The sequence below is a fragment of the Pipra filicauda genome, unplaced genomic scaffold, assembly GCF_003945595.2.
Source record: "Pipra filicauda isolate LSUMZ 115617 unplaced genomic scaffold, ASM394559v2 scaffold558_size305803_pilon, whole genome shotgun sequence".
NCBI lineage: Eukaryota > Metazoa > Chordata > Aves > Passeriformes > Pipridae > Pipra > Pipra filicauda.
The window spans coordinates 195,477-211,595 of record NW_024104707.1 but is presented as its reverse complement, the minus strand read 5'-3'; the positions used below and the strand labels follow the sequence as shown (position 1 = coordinate 211,595).

The window sequence follows — 16,119 nt, the reverse complement described above, 5'->3', positions numbered from 1 at the left end:
TCAATCTAAACACAGAAATTCATGTGAATACTCTGACAGATTTTCTACACACTCACATATGAAATGTGGTCAAAACAAGTTAAGCATACAACTGCCAACTTCAATAGCCAATACAGTAAAATTCAGAGCTATAAAGAAAGGACTGTTTTATATTAATAAGGTAAGGTATAAATTACAAAAAAGGTTATTTAAAAAAACTCAGAAAAAGTTAAGGCTACAGTTTATGCATTTGAAGTTTAGCAAATTTTCTAGAACTGCTTTATCAATACTGGTAATGACACGTAACTTGCAGCCTGAAGGCTCTGCTCATGAAGCTGTTCATGAAATCATCCTGTGTAACCACAGATTATACTGCATTAAAAGTGTTCTTGCAAGGTTTCTTTTTCATTTAATTTTACAATTAACAGTTTGTGATTTTGTTATAGTTTTATATCTGTACTACAATTTGTCAAAACAAGACATTTCGTACTACAAATTGCAATGACAAAGCCAGGACAGCGCACACTTATTTAAAAGATTATCTCAGAATTTTAGATCTGTTGCAGATTTATGCTCTTAACTATAAACAATGCAAAAAGTAACTCAATTTGTTTTTTTCTGAACCAGTTAGCTGTAGGGTTACTCAATGCCTTTTAGTGTCTGTAATAGAAAAGACAGTAAATAATCATTCCCTATTCACTTACTACATAAAACATGATTTTATTAAACCTCCATAAATCCTTTTCCAGTTATTTCCAGTTTCTAAACCTCAGAGAGGTTTAGAAAATACAAGTCCTGATTGTATTTTGTTGAAGAAAAACAGGTCCGAAAATGCTTTCATCAGCCCCACACAATCATTTAGAGAAAAATTACTCCAAATATCCATAGCAAAAATGAACAGGATACATACCTGGTTTTCCCTCAGAGCTTACTTTTTCAGATATCATCACTACAAGCTTTGTTCACACCAAAGTGTTATGAAAATGAAAAATGTATTTTTCTTACCCCACTTCAAAATTTAAAAATACAAAACTTTCTAAAAATGTAGACTAGAATCATTTTCCTCCCAACTGAAGTCAATATTCTGTAAGTTCTTCACAGACATAGAATGGTCTACAAGCTTTCCTCACACTCTAGAAGAGTTTGCTTCAGGAAGACTTTCAAAATCAACACGTGGACTGACTTGTTAGATTTAGTTTACACACTAAAAAGTCTGAGTGTAACTACAAGCAGCCAAAACACAACACTGGTTCACTGTACACAACCATGTCACACTTACCTGTCACTGAAACAATATTTAGCAATCTTCTCATGGTCTGGGGGCTGATATCACTGAACCAATCCTCTGTAACCAACAGCTTGGTCAAATCAAAAGACATCTGGCGGGTAATGGTACGCTGCATCTGGCGTCTTCGGTAAGTATCCTGATAATGACACAAAAAAGCAAAGAATATTGATTGGTATCAAAATGTTTTGTGTATTTGAAATACTTCAGTTTTACCTGATTATAAAGTTAGAGCTTTTGTGTCCGTGAGGCTGACATGAAATATCAAATGTATTTATCAGAACTTAATTCTGATTCAGCTGTGTAACAGCTGAACGTGATCTCCACAGAAGCCAAGAAGTGGTAAGAGTTACACGTTTTACTTCCACATCAATTCTGAGAGGGTAAAATAGATTGACACAGAACTATTTTGTAAAAAGTTTACTAATTTCAGTATTGCCATCATCTTTTCCTACTGTGCCTCTAAACTAACTGCATTTTAAAATTAAAGTGACTATCAGGTTTCTCTGCTACATAACTCCACAAGTCTCTACCTATGGAAGCTCAAAAACCTCAGAATCCTCAGACTCTGATTTTTTTTGGTTTTTTGTTTGTTTGTTTGTTTTTTCCCCACAATTTTTGAGATCCCTTTTATTCAACCACCTTCTGATTTTATGCAAAGATGTGAAAACAGAGCAGAAAGCAGGAAAAAAGCATGGTGGACATGTTGCAGTACAAATCTAGTACTTATTATTTGAAATTCCACAATTACTGCCCCTTGTTGCAACATCCTGCAATAAAGTGATACCAGGCTTACACAAAAAATATCCAAAATATACATACATACATAGATCATAGCTACTACCAGATGTGCCATATCATCTCAGCATTCACAGAGAGCTGAATTTAATTTTTGTGGAAATGAACACTTTGGTGAGCAAGCAGGCTTCTTCCTCTTTGACAAAACATCAGTCTACTACTTTATGAATGTCCTTTTCCTATATGGATCATTTACAGAAGTTTCATAAGAACCATTTGGTAAGTCTTTCATGTTGGTATCATTGAAAATGTGAAAGGAAAAAAAAGAAAAGAAAAAGGGTTTTACCAATATCTCTATGTAGTCTAAAAATCTTTCTCACCCGCCTATTGAGAGCAGTTTTGCTACCAAGCTTGGTCATGTCTCCAAGACTGTTCTGAGAAACTCTCCTGTCAACCTCTTCATGCAATCCTATGGAAGGGAAAGAACAGGTGGGCATTTTCTCCATTCGTATACATTTGACTGATCTATCAAAATAACACTAATGACCTGTCAATTATTTAAACAGTTTGTTCCAAACCCTAGATTCTTGGATCATTGGTTTTGTAACTCTTATATCATCCTCTTGCATAACCTTACCTGCATTATCTGTATAAGGAATGTCCCCATTGGTTGTTGAAGCCACCATCAGTTTTTTTGCATTACTAAGCCCTCGGCTATTCAGAAAAACAGGTAAATGGACAATGTTTCGCATGTAATCATGTCCATTTATGTTTGAATCACGGAGAACACTGTTGAGATTCTGGTTAATAGCCTTTATAATAATGTGTGGGTCACTTGCAAAAATAGCAATAAATGGGCCTTTTGAAAACAAGACTCGCACCTGTAAAAAAGTAGATATTACAGCTTGTTAACAATAATTAACTGTAACTGTGGATCTTTTGAACATCTGATTCAATATTTTATATTCATTCTGTTCAAGTTATAAACCTGAGAGGCCAAGAGATGTATAGAGATGTCACCTTCTTCAATACGAGATACCTAATGTTAGGAACTTATCCACAATTTGAAATAAGCATATTTGACAATTTAGCCATAGTAGTTATGGTGGAAGTCATCACCAAAGAGATATCATGCAGAGGTCTCATGTCCCAGCCCTCACAAATATTGAGTATCTAAGCAGTTTTCATCTAATGGATAACTACGAAAAACCCTCCAAACATTGTAAGTTTGTTTCAACAGGATAAATACTTTCAATAGTTTACAACCGATTATTTCAAAACTTTTCAAAAGTACTAACGTGATTTAATTGTCAACTTTTCAAACTCACCACTCTTAGCATTATATTTATGCCAGTGTGCACAAAGTGGCACAATGCACACATAAACCTACAACATAGCCTTCTTTTTACAGAAAACACACAATAACTGCACGTATCCCAGCTCATCTATGGAAGAGATCATTCATACGATCCAGAGATTATCCTTAAAAAATGACCCAACTCACAGTATCAAGCATCTGTAAAACTTTGTCCTGTTCACAAGCATCCAATCCATCAATAATTACAACAAGCCTCGTCTGGTTCTGAGTGAAGCTGTCAATGGTTTTTGCCATTTTGGCCATCAGTTCCACTTCACATTTCAAAACCTATAAAAAGGAAAAGCAAAGAAGAAAAATACATCTCTATAATACTTTAACTCATAAAAATATATAATTCTTTTTGCAGATTGCTACTTCTCCCAAAAATGCTTCAATAAGATTACAAGAATAAATTTACAAATACTCAAAGTGAAAGGTCCTAAGATATCACTTCCAACATTTTAATTTCTTATTTGAACAAAAATGTACAGCTTAAACACATATTTCACTTTGAAGTAACAAACTATCCTTATTTAAATTCCATTACAATGTTATTTAAGAAACTAATATTCACACATTGTAAAACAGTATTTCAAAAGTAAATAAAAGAGTATTTGTAGCTTCAGCGAGTCCTCAAAAATTGCTTGGCATAAAATGTACACTAAAATTTTCCATCTGCCTTCCAGCCAAGCACATTATGCTATTACTCTAATGCTCAGTCATTCCAATTCAAGATATGCAATGCAATTTGTTAAGCTTTTCAACATTGTTGCACATTTAACACCCACCCTTAAGAGAGAAACAAAGATGGAATTCGCCTGCCCTAATTTCACCAATTAACAGGTAGACATTAGAATCTGACTTATTCATCACTAGATTCATCTTGAATGTGCACATTAAGATGACATAAAACAGATGAACAACTCTCTGGAAATACCCATTTTTCTTCTTTGACATCAAAGGGTGAACTTAATTCCTAAAAGGCTGAAGTTACGTCAGATAAATACCACTCAAAAAACAACTGTCAAGAAACACAGTACCAATACTGTTTTCTGTGCTGCAAAAACACGGCACCAGGCATGCTGGCATCAGGCAGGGTTCACCCTTCTCAAAACGGGAGAGTCTTTGCCCAGGAGCGAGCAGGACTAAGTCACAGAGCCTTAAACTAGACATGACAGGGCAGGGGCATAATATTGGGCTTGCCCATGTCAAGCTGTGCGATGACACGCCAAGGTTAGTGGGACACACTGCTAGTGAGGGCCCTCTCTGCTGGAGCACTGGAGCACTCTTGAAGTCTTATGGCAGCATGGCCAGTAGGTCCAGGGAGGTGATTCTGCCACTCCACTCTGGTGAGACCCCACCTGGAGCGCTACAACCAGCTCTGGGGGCCTCAGCACAAGAAGGACATCAATGTATTGGAAAGAGTTCAGAGGAGGCCACAAAAATGATTACGGGGCTTGAGCACCTCACCTATGAGGAAAGGCTGAGAGAATTGGCACTGTTCAGTCTGGAAAAGACTCTGTGGAAACCTTTATTGTGGCCTTCCAGTACCTAAAGAGGGCCTATAAGAAAGATGAGGACAAACATTTTGGCAGGGCCTGTTGCGAGAGGACAATGGGAAATGGTTTTGAAAACTGAAGGAAGGTCGATTTAGATCAGATATAAGGAAGTTTTTTTATTATGAGGGCGGTAAAACTCTGGCACAGGTCCCAGAGAAGTTGTGGATGCCCCATCCTTGGAAACATTCAAGGTCCAAGCAACCTGATCTCATTGAAGATGTCCCTGCTTGTTGAAGGGAAATTGGACTACTTGACCTTTAAAAGGCCCCTTTCAACTCAAATTGCTTTATCATCAATGAAAAATATTTGCACATATATTTACAATATATTAGCTGTAATCTACAGAGGTAACCACCATGATGCTAAATTTTACTTTCAAATAGGAGCATATAGGAGATTTGATGACAGCCTGATGGGTATAGTTTTTATCAGTTTATAGATATAATCCAGCAAAACAATAGTATTTTCTAAAATTTTTCATTTAATATGTGGACTGTCTTGGAATGTTCTTTCAGTGCTAAAATTCCTTTCTTAATAAAGAGGTCTTGCAGACAGACAAAGTTGGGCTTCTTCACCTGCAGAAGATTCACAAAGTTATTCTTTCTAGTCTTATGATCTAGAGTAAACTCTTACTAAATACTAATAGTTTAGAACAATTGTTTTCCTAGTACCTTCCTCCCAGCAAAAAGAAAATCAGAAAACTGAAAACTTAATCCAAATTGAACACTCCTGATTGAGCAGACAGGTCTCATACACTAAGCACAATTACCACTGGCACAGAAGTGTTCCCATCAGTAAAAACTCACCAAGTCTCATTCTCCAGTTGTGAGACTTGGCCTGATTAAATAAATGGTATCCCATCTTAAGAATGCTCCATGTTTGGGGGTTTGTTTCAATTATTTTACTGGTCAATTCACATAAATGCTTACCTTCATGAACCCCTCACTTTTCAACTTGTGAAGCTTGGAGGCAGCATTGTGAAGGCGCTTTCTCTGAGAATTCAAAACTGAATCCATCACTTGCCACCACGTGCGGCAATTCAAGAAAAAGGCCAAACCAACAATGCAGGTCACTGTTATAAGAATAACATTCACTGTCATGTTGGCTGACTCCACATTAAAAATCGCCAGCAGGGCAATCGCAGAAACAACGCAAGACAAGATAAACAGGAAAATCACAAAGGATGGGAGGCAGCACGTTTTCTTCCATTTCTTTTTACCTAGGAAGCAAGTATTTGCTGTTAGAATGAATATACAGCACAGTGACAGTTGAGTACAAAATTAACTTGCATACTTCTCATAAAACACTAACTTGTAAAAGCTTACTGCAGTATTACCACCCAGCCACAAACCTATGGAAAAAAATTATCTACTATTTGCCACAATTCTTGGAAATTATGAAGCGGAGATATTCCTTGAATCTTCAGTTTATTTCCATTGTTTCAGGAAACCCAGAATGGATGGAAATGACAATCATTAAATAGATTTCATATCAGTGTTATCGCTCCTTTTGTGGCATCTCTCTGTAAAGTCTATTTACATAAATAAATCCTGGGAAAACAGTACAGTAACTACTCAGTTTTAAACTGGAACCTGGTACTTACATAATCTAATAGTAATGGTGCCATTGGAGAACTAAAACAAAATTGCAAGCTGCAGCCTGAGACCATCCCTTCTTGCACACCAAAACATACACAAATGGGAGGACAAATGGTTTGGACAGGGCCTCAGAAGAGAACACAGACCTCCTGACTTCAAGTGGATTGATAAGGAAGAGACAAAGAAATACTGCAGTTGGAGCCTAGCACAGCTAAATCAGTGATCAAAGAAACAGCATTTTCCAAAGCAGCAGCCTCTGCCTTTAGGGCCTGTACACATCCAGTGGTGTACACACCTAGAAGATTGCTACCTTCTGTACACAGTTGTTGACAACAAAGAACAGATCACAGAATGACCTGAAGCAAAATGCTGACAGCTAAAAACCAGCATTTGAACTGGAATGGAAAAATCAAATTCCAAATATGCTACATTGAAAGAGTATCCAAGGTTTATACATGGCCTATGTATGATACTCTACTGGGGCATGAGCTGGAAAGGTCTTTCACATCCCTCACATACGTGACACATAGGATTGTGCTGCAGGATAAAGAAACAGAAATGCATAATGACAGGAGTGAGGGGCAAGAAATAAAGAATAACAGCTCAGTTATAATTACATTCAGTTCTAGACATACTGAAGCAGGAATGAAACCTTCCTCTTGCTAGAAAGAGACACACTTGGATTAGAGAGACACATAAGAATCAACAATGAAATGACAATTGAACAGGTTTGCCTGCGAGTTTACAGATGTAACAAAAATTTAAGATATAGAAGACTAAAAATAAGCCTACATGGAATTTCTATGAACATTTAGAGACAATAAACTATGACCCTGCACCTGAAAACGAGAAAAAAGGAGATGATGTGCAAAATCACCAAATAGATAAAATAAATTTTAAAAATCAATTAAATAATTAGAAATAACATGGAAAGGCAACAGAGTCAAGGAATGCAAGAGAAACATAAGATTAAAAATGAAAGGGAAGACATGATTACTGCACTTAATCACAAGAAGCCAGCACTACGGTGCCATTCCCAAGACAACTTTGGCAGAAATCACAGCATCATGAAAGCCATTTCACTGAGGTTAAGGAGAAGAACTGCAGAATGCCTAACATGGAAAAAAAGGGTGAAAAATTGCACACGTCCCTTTCATAAAGAATATGCAGTTAATTTCAGAAAGAACAATGAAGAGTAAGTTGTGTTCAGCACATAGCTGAGCATAGCAAACACAGCATGTTTTTCCCACCCTCTGCAAGACAGAAGAGTCTAAACATTTCACTTTGTGAGAGGAGACAGCATCTAACAGAGTCCTAAATTTGTGGACAAGGGAAAAATTAAACAAGAAATAACTGACTGAAACTGAACTCAAAGTACAAGTAAGTCCTCAATTAATTGAAAGTTACCATCTAGAAACTCTTTCTTCATCACTCTGCCTATTTTTTTTTCCAGAAATCTACATATGGGACAGAAGAAAGCTTGTTCCATTTGGATCAAGCAGGAATATTTCTTCCCATCTTACCACAACTGATAATAGCAATTCATATCTTTGGACCAACATAGTCTACACATTCATTATTTCCTAGAATAAGTAGTGGTCACTCATAAAAGCTCTAAATTAAAATCTAATAAACTAAACCAACTTCTCTTAGCAATACACAAAAGCATACTTTTCCCTTTACCTGACTCAGACACAATGAGTTAATTGCTATGGAAATATGCTGCATCTACAAGGATGTAATGTGAATATACATTTCCATAGGCACTTCTAAAAACAATACTTCATAGAAGATATTCCTTTATTATATCAATAAAATCAAGATTAGCAGAGAAAATGGGGTATTTTTCTCTCCAAAAATTTCTGCATGGCTACAACAATTTCTAAAAAGAGATTATATAGCAAAAAACAGAACCCCTGGTAACAGTGCACTGAAATGGAATAATCGGAAATGTCATTCAGGTAAAAAAAACCTTGTGTATCTTCTGTCTTGAAAACTCGAAATAGCCTTGTTGCTAAGAAACCAAATTCCCTTTCACATGCATCAGAGAGGGTAGCAATCATCTCAGCCAATGAAGTTTCTCCACCTACACTGGACAGTCTATTGTAGTCGGTAAACAAAAATCTGAAAGAGAAAACACATGTATTTTGTATACTTTAGAAAGCTTAAAGTATTTTCTGGCAACCAAAAAAAAATCTTGTTGCATCTCTGCAGCCAGAAGTTTTTTTCAAGTGGTACAAAATGTAAAATACTTGAATATTTAATTTTTTAGAACTCTACATGGAATTTAAGTGTTTCTTCTCCATTTATCAACTTCTTCTTTGCCCCCCTTCCTATTCTAAAACTTGATTTCTTAAGAAGATAAAAACGATCACATCACTAATGGCACCTCAGATGACAATAAAAACATAAAAATATCTTTTTGATGCCAAAATATAATATTGACAAGTATTTTTAAAATTGCATTCTCATCTATTTTTAAATATTTATAGAAGATTAAAAAAAATGTCAGAAGCACAAGATCACATAGAAGCACCAGGAGGCTAAAACAGAAGTCTCTAAACAAGAAGTAAATGAAATGATAAAACACATGGCATAAATTTTCTTGCTTTCAGGTAAACTAGAAGCTTTGAGCAGTCTGATGCTCTACTTACAGAAAAAAAAAAGGACAAAAAAAAAAGACAACAGAAGCAATCAGTAAAACAAGCATTAAACATAATATGCAATAAGCTATATCAGAAAATTCTTATTTTGTCTGGTACAAATTTTTATTAGTCCGATAGTCAAAACCCCTAATTCCAAAAAGCAGTAACTTTCAACAACATAAGCAGATTGTTTTTCTTGAAAACACTATCTTCTTCACATTGAAAAGTTTAACTTCATGATCTTCTAGGGCTACTATTTTTCAAACATGAATCTCAACAGCTTCTCATATGAAGATAAACATGCACATTACAATACACAGTTTGAGGAGTATCAGAGTGAATCTGAATGAGTCATTCATGAGTAAAGAAATGAAATAACTAACCTGACAGGTAAAGCTTTAGTGGTTTGCTCTGGTAATTCTGGTGGGTTCACAAACATGAGTTTGAGAAGCAACTCTAAATATCCAACATGTCTTGCCAACCTTGTACTTAACACCCAGGCCCAGTTCCATCTCTCTCCTTCTCTTCGGCCACCAAAGTAAATTACAGCTAAAATATTAAAAATTAAGATGTTATAGCTTCACTTCAGTCAACATTCACAGCTGAAAGAACCATGAAGTTTGAACACATGAAGCATGGAGTTCTGTAAAAAAGGTTAATGACTTTTAGCAGTTATGGCTAAAAATGAGAATGGTAAAATTAACCCAATGAAATTAACATTCAAAATTCTTCTTTGTTTTCCAGAATGCCTTCTCACAAATTATATGCAAAACACAAGGAAAGGGTCCAAAGGGGTCTTATTTTCTACAAAACCATTTAGTAATTTTTTTCTGAATCACAAAGCAGATCTATGAAACAATATTTAATTCAAAAAATAGTTAAAAACCTTCACAAACTTCATATAAAATAGGACTTACTAAAGAAAATGTAAAGAACTGCTAATAAGCTGAGTGACACTGCTATTCCAAGCTTTGCATCCACTGTGAAAGCAAGCAATAAACCCAGACCTCCACACAGCAGAAGTGTGAGGAATACAATAAGCCAGGAGAACTGAAACAGAGGTTCAATCTGCTGTCCTGCAAAAGTCTTCATTTCATCTAAAACAAAAAGACAAAGACCAGTTAACATGTGAAATAACTCTAGAACGGATCATATTTGAAAAGAAATACTTTTTCAGTAGATTGTATAACTTATCCCTATTACTGATCCAAAGAAATACAATGGATGCTTAAATTCTTCTTCACACATTAGTGCAAAACCCAAAATTTTTATCCATGCAACAAATGAAAACCTTTAAATACACACTACTCACACTCTTTGCTGCAGATTTTCTACTTTAAAAAGCATATTGAAAGTCATGTCATTTCCTATCCTACTTCAAAAGTGTAAAACACGTTTTCTGACATCAAGAAAAATAAATCCACCACATCTGTTGAAAAAAACCCACTCAACCTCCAAAATCTCCACCATTGAAACATGCACTACATTCCTCAAATAGTCAGATATAACAGTACAGTTGAAGGCTTCAGCATTTATTTCTGTTTGGCGATTCCTATTTAGTAACACAAAAATTCATGAAGAAACTTATTTAGGTTCTATTGAATAAGAAACATCAGATACACAATCCAGAATAAAAAACATGAATGAGGAAGAAAACACTGAAAAAGTGTTTTAAACATGTAAGAGCTCACCTGCAATAAACATCACAGTCAAAATCAACATGTTTTCTGTTTATAACATGGGGCATGAGGCAAACAGAATGAATGCAGAGCTCCCATTTTGGCTAATATAGAAGTTTTTAAAAACAGAGAAATCACAGAAAATAAGAAACAACAAGACAGGTAAAGGTATTCTCAATTACTGTGTCCAGTTCTGGGCCCCTCAGTTCAGGAAGGATATTGAGGTACTGGAGGAGGTCCAGAGAAGAACAAGGCTGGTGAAGGGACTCAAACACAAATGCTATGAGGAGAGGCTGAGGGAACTGGGGTTGTTCAGCCTGGAGAAGAGGAGGCTCAGGGGAGACCTCATCTCTCTCTACAACTCCCTGAAAGGAGGTTGTAGCCGGGGGAGGTTGGTCTTTTCTCCCAGCCAGCTATCAGTAAGACAAGAGGGCATGGTCTTTAACTCTGCCAGGGGAGGTTTAGGTTGGATATTTGGAAGAAATTCTTTACAGAGAGGGTAATCAGGCATTGGAATGGGCTGCCCAGGGAAGTGGTGGATTCTCCATCCCTGGAGGTTTTTAAGATGAGACTGGATGTGGCACTTAGTGCCATGGTCTAGTAACCACAGTGGTGTTGGATCAAGGGTTGGACTTCATGATCTCAGAGGTCTCTTCCAACTCAGCTGATTCTATGATTCTACATTGAAATATCTCAGAAAAGCATCCTTTGTTAGAAAAAGCTAAAACTGTAAATAAGTTGCCTATTTCCACTGGGGAAAATATTGACTCACTTCATATACTGTATTTGCTTCCCTCTGTCATTTCAGATCAAAAAGCTTCAAGCAAATAAGGGGAAGAAAACTAGATGCAAAGCAATTATGCTACAGAGAATAAAATATGAATAGCCTGAAATTGTTTAAACTTAAAAAAAAAAAAAAAGGCACATAGGTTGCACAACAAATAAATACTGCAGCAGAAGAGGCCTGAATCTGATTTGACACTCAAAGAGGCCCTGCAAGGCATATTTTGGCAGCCAGACTTTCAGTTATACTTAAAGGATAGATTCACTGCTGCAGGAAACTCACAGGGTAATAGACAGCAACACTTAAAAGACTGTCTTGACATTGTATAAATGAACAAAGTAGTCTATGGAAGAACTAACCACAGCAGAATTTAAATCCTTTCATCACAGAAACAGAGACCAGATACAACATTACACAGACCAACAATTCTCGCAAAAACTAATTACTCCCATGTAATGCTTTCTATAGACAGACTGGAACCTACAAAAAGGCTAAATCAAGTTTTACCTTCCAGTTTCTTGAGCAGGAATGATTTTCCACTTCCCCACTGTGCATATAAGCCTACACAGATAGGTGGCTGCATGGTTGGTTCACTAAGAATATCAGCCAGAGCACTGCTGTACAGATCATAACCCAGCATGTCACCATCAGATTCCGTGGGAGACAAGTGTCCTGCAATACAAACACTATATTACACAACTCTGCTTTAAGAAAGCTCTTTCAATATGACAATTTTCAAACAGAAAGTCACAACAGGTTCACCCATATTTGTATACATACTTCTCCCATATAACAGCTGTTATTATTGGTACATTCCTGTTCACAGGAATTTTAAATCATTCACATAAGTTACATAATTATCACGACTATTAAAGCTTACAAGACTCAAAATCCAAAATTACAGAAAGACAAAGAAAGTAATTCCTACACAAGCAAGGTCCAAATAAAAACAAAGTGATCAACAGAAGTTGTAAAGTATCTCGTGTCAAAAATCAAAAATAAAAGGCATGTTTGACCTTTGTTAGGCTTTCAGAATGTAGAATTTTTTTTGCCAACTGATTATTTTTAAAGCTTTCCCATTAGTTGCAACGTTAAAAAGATCTGTTACCACTTTTCAATAGAGAATTGAATAAACTGTATTCTCAATATATGAGTGATTAAAAAAAACCAAACGCTTACACTTACTGGCACCAAATATCTGTGTTAAAATACTCTTCTGGTGGCTACAGTCAATATTGTAAGGTGTTTCTCCTGTTTTGTTGGGTCTATACAGCAACCGACCATCTTTCGGATTTCTTAAGAGTAATTCAGCAAGTTTACGGCTTCTTCCACGAATAGCAATATGAAGTGGAGTATCTCCTTTCTGCAATTAAGTGAAAAACTAGTAATATCTAACATGATTATTGACAAGATTATTGACAGACCATATGGTCCATATAATTTCAGATGTATTATTTCCTTGAAATACATCTTAAAGCACTCAAAAAAGCATCAATGTCTTACAGCAAACATTTTCCCCCTCAAAAAAGCATTACAAATGTTTCAGAAAAGACACATGAAAAAGCAGTTCTTAGAATGCTAAATCTAAGATACTGTCTACTTTTTTAAATGTTTATATTAATGTATCTTAAGGTTCACAAAAATATCTTAAGGTTCATAAAAACTAGTCTCTATTTAGAAACCAGTGTCTACTAGGAAATTCAGAGACTTGTTCAGAACAAGAAATAATGCTTGTTAGAGTTGTTTCAATGTCTGCTCAGAATTCTCAAAAAAACTTTCCAGTAAAAGCTTTTTTATTACATCAACATTAATACTTATATGCCTTAAACATAACACTAGGAGATTAAAAAAACTATCAAATAAATGTTTCTGTAACTAAAAGGCTAACAGTCAGAGTAGGTGATGCATAAGGAGACAGCAACAACCACTTGTATTTGTCCTTGGCATTGCTAAGTTTAATGTCTATTAATCAAAAACTAACATTAGTGACAAATAACATCTCTTTATGATCTTTTTCAAGTGCATTAAGAATTAATTTATCTGTGAAATTTTTATTCCTGGCCTGCATTTTTTTCTTTTCAACTTATTAAGAGCACTCTAATACCAAAGAACCTCCAAACAATAGAACAATAATATATTAATAGTGGAAACGGATTTACATTTAAGTATTCTGATTTATTTAATTATTAAACACATGGGAGACTAAGCATTTAAGTATTATGGTCTATTTAATTATTAACATATGGGAAGCTCTCTTTCTGTAGCCTCAACAGCTCTCTACAAAATCTTGCTGCAAATCTAGAATGATTAAATATACTAAAGTAAACAAATTAATATTCTTTACCTTGTCTACAGCTGAGACCTTAGCTCCTTTGTCCAGAAGAAGCTCTACTATTTCAATATTCCTCATCTTGGTTGCCTTTATAAGCGGTGTTTCTCCGTCCTAAAATGGAAAAGTAGGCCTAATACAAAAATCCCTATATACTCAAAACCAAGACAAAAATAGTGATTGGGTAAGAAATTAAATCCAAAACTTTTAAGACAATTTTTATTTAAATATGTTACTCTGCAAGTAACAACACTTCAGCACTTATGTTTGTGAAAAAGTACCCCAGACCTAGTATTTGATTAGAATCAAAGAACAAAATACTAATAGAGAAAGACAAAATCCAGATATAATACAAGGTATTTGAATAGACCTCGATGCTGTGCATACTACTTCCTCTTTTTTTTTTTATTGCTGCACATGCAATAGACAGTGGCCCAAGGTCATGTTTAGTAATATTAGAAGCCTTTTTCCCCAGTTTCTAGTAGCACCTGCTCTCTAGTTCTTATTGCTGGTTATGTGAATGATGCTGAGGTAAAGAATCCACATGTTCCCTGCTATCACAGATTTAATAGGAATTCATATTTATGGGGATATCACTAGTGCTAAAAATCCGTATTTTAGAAAAAGATTTTTTTTTTTTTTACAGCGTGCAAGGTACCAACACTTCCCAAAAACTGAATTTAATATAATCTTAACATCACACAGGAGCTGAGAAAATATGTTAAACAAAGCAATTCAATTAAAATTCTGTTACCTTGGTACATGTTTCAGTATCAGGATTGCATTGCAAGATATCCCTCACCATTGTAGCATTTCCTTTCTCAACTGCCCAATATAAGGCAGTTTTATTATCCTGAAAAAAAAAAAAAGATTATTAAATGCTAACAGTATTTTCATTCAGTTGGATAAATTTCATAAAATGCAAATAAGGTACAGCCATAATATATTGAAAATAGCATATAATACAGCAAATTTTAGCACAGCTCAGGGCAAAGGGAAAGGCCACCAAATCCAATTGGCACAACAGTATAATTTGCAGGGAGGATGAAAATCTAGCAAGAGAATACAAATCTATTTTAAAAACCCTTGTGCAATGTATTAAGAGGCTTTAACAATCCTAGCAGATTTAACCTGTCTTGAAACAGTTTCAAAAACTACATATAAGTATTCAGTTTTAACTCAAATATAAAAGTTTTTTAATAAAATAAAATAACTTTTTTTCATAGGCCATGCAAGTTGGAAGGCTGTAAAAGTAGAGGGACATGAAAGTCAACACAAAGTACCAGAATGCTGATCAGCCAGACATTGTATCACCAAACCAGGGAGAATGGTTCAGAGCTGCAAACCTGCTTGTGTCATTAATTTTTTCCTCCAGTCATGTGTGTTGTCCCAGAAAGTCTCTGTGCCTGCAATTTTTAGCCTAGCAACTGCACATGACTCTTTCTGTTTGAGGCATACTTGTGTAGAGACATTTAAGAAAAGCCTCTGAACACACACGTGCTTCTAAGCAGGAATGTCAAAGTACCCCTTGCAGCCTTCTACTTGCTTGCTTCTTTCATTTGCAGCTCTTCCTCTTTCACTCATGGGCTTCACAGCAAACTGAGTTTAAAGCCTTTCTCAGCAGTTTAATAAGCCTGGTCACTAAGATTTCTTTCCTCTCTGATCACTTGTGTTTCATCTTCTCTATTCTTCTGTCAGCTGGTTTCCAACAAGACACAACCCTGAGGTACTCAACTTCTCAATAGCAACATCAGCTACACAGCCAGGCATGGGTTTGCCAGATGCTCCCAGCTGGGCCCTTCCCCTTACCAGACAGGCTGAGGAGAACATCACCTGAGCCCTCCACTGCCCCAACACTCACTCTTGAGCCCTATGTTTTATTTGCTGAAGGTACCCACCAGCTAGTGACCATATGAATGAATCATCAGCAAGGAACACAGTTGCTGGAAGGCTGGACAAGACTCAGCAACTTTTCTGGACCATCACAAATGTGGGCAGTTAACACTTCTCCCCAGAACAAGTCTGGCTGGCAGGCAGCTGCCGCAATGCCAAACAGCAGAGGAGTTGCTAAACACTAGTGCTCATCTCTGATTCTGAAACTGCTGGTCCTAAACGAAGATCTGAAATGCACACCCAGAACCTTCCTCTGATGGCACTGACTCCTGC

The 16,119-nt window shown here is 36.0% G+C and overlaps 1 protein-coding gene across 7 annotated transcripts in view; it reads right to left on the bottom strand.

The window, feature by feature from the left end:
- KIDINS220 (kinase D interacting substrate 220) overlaps nt 1-16,119 on the bottom strand; it is a 78,062-nt gene that overhangs the window by 39,281 nt on the left and 22,662 nt on the right. For all 7 annotated transcript variants that reach the window (XM_027747578.2, XM_027747574.2, XM_039387371.1 and 4 more), the window contains exons 10-21: nt 14,708-14,806; nt 13,969-14,067; nt 12,810-12,987; nt 12,132-12,296; nt 10,079-10,258; nt 9,545-9,710; nt 8,489-8,640; nt 5,848-6,137; nt 3,507-3,647; nt 2,640-2,883; nt 2,383-2,471; nt 1,259-1,403 (exon numbers count right to left, since the gene is read on the bottom strand). In XM_027747578.2, the coding sequence (XP_027603379.1) occupies nt 1,259-1,403; nt 2,383-2,471; nt 2,640-2,883; nt 3,507-3,647; nt 5,848-6,137; nt 8,489-8,640; nt 9,545-9,710; nt 10,079-10,258; nt 12,132-12,296; nt 12,810-12,987; nt 13,969-14,067; nt 14,708-14,806 (1,948 nt within the window). The remainder of the gene's footprint in view (nt 1-1,258; nt 1,404-2,382; nt 2,472-2,639; nt 2,884-3,506; nt 3,648-5,847; nt 6,138-8,488; nt 8,641-9,544; nt 9,711-10,078; nt 10,259-12,131; nt 12,297-12,809; nt 12,988-13,968; nt 14,068-14,707; nt 14,807-16,119) is intronic.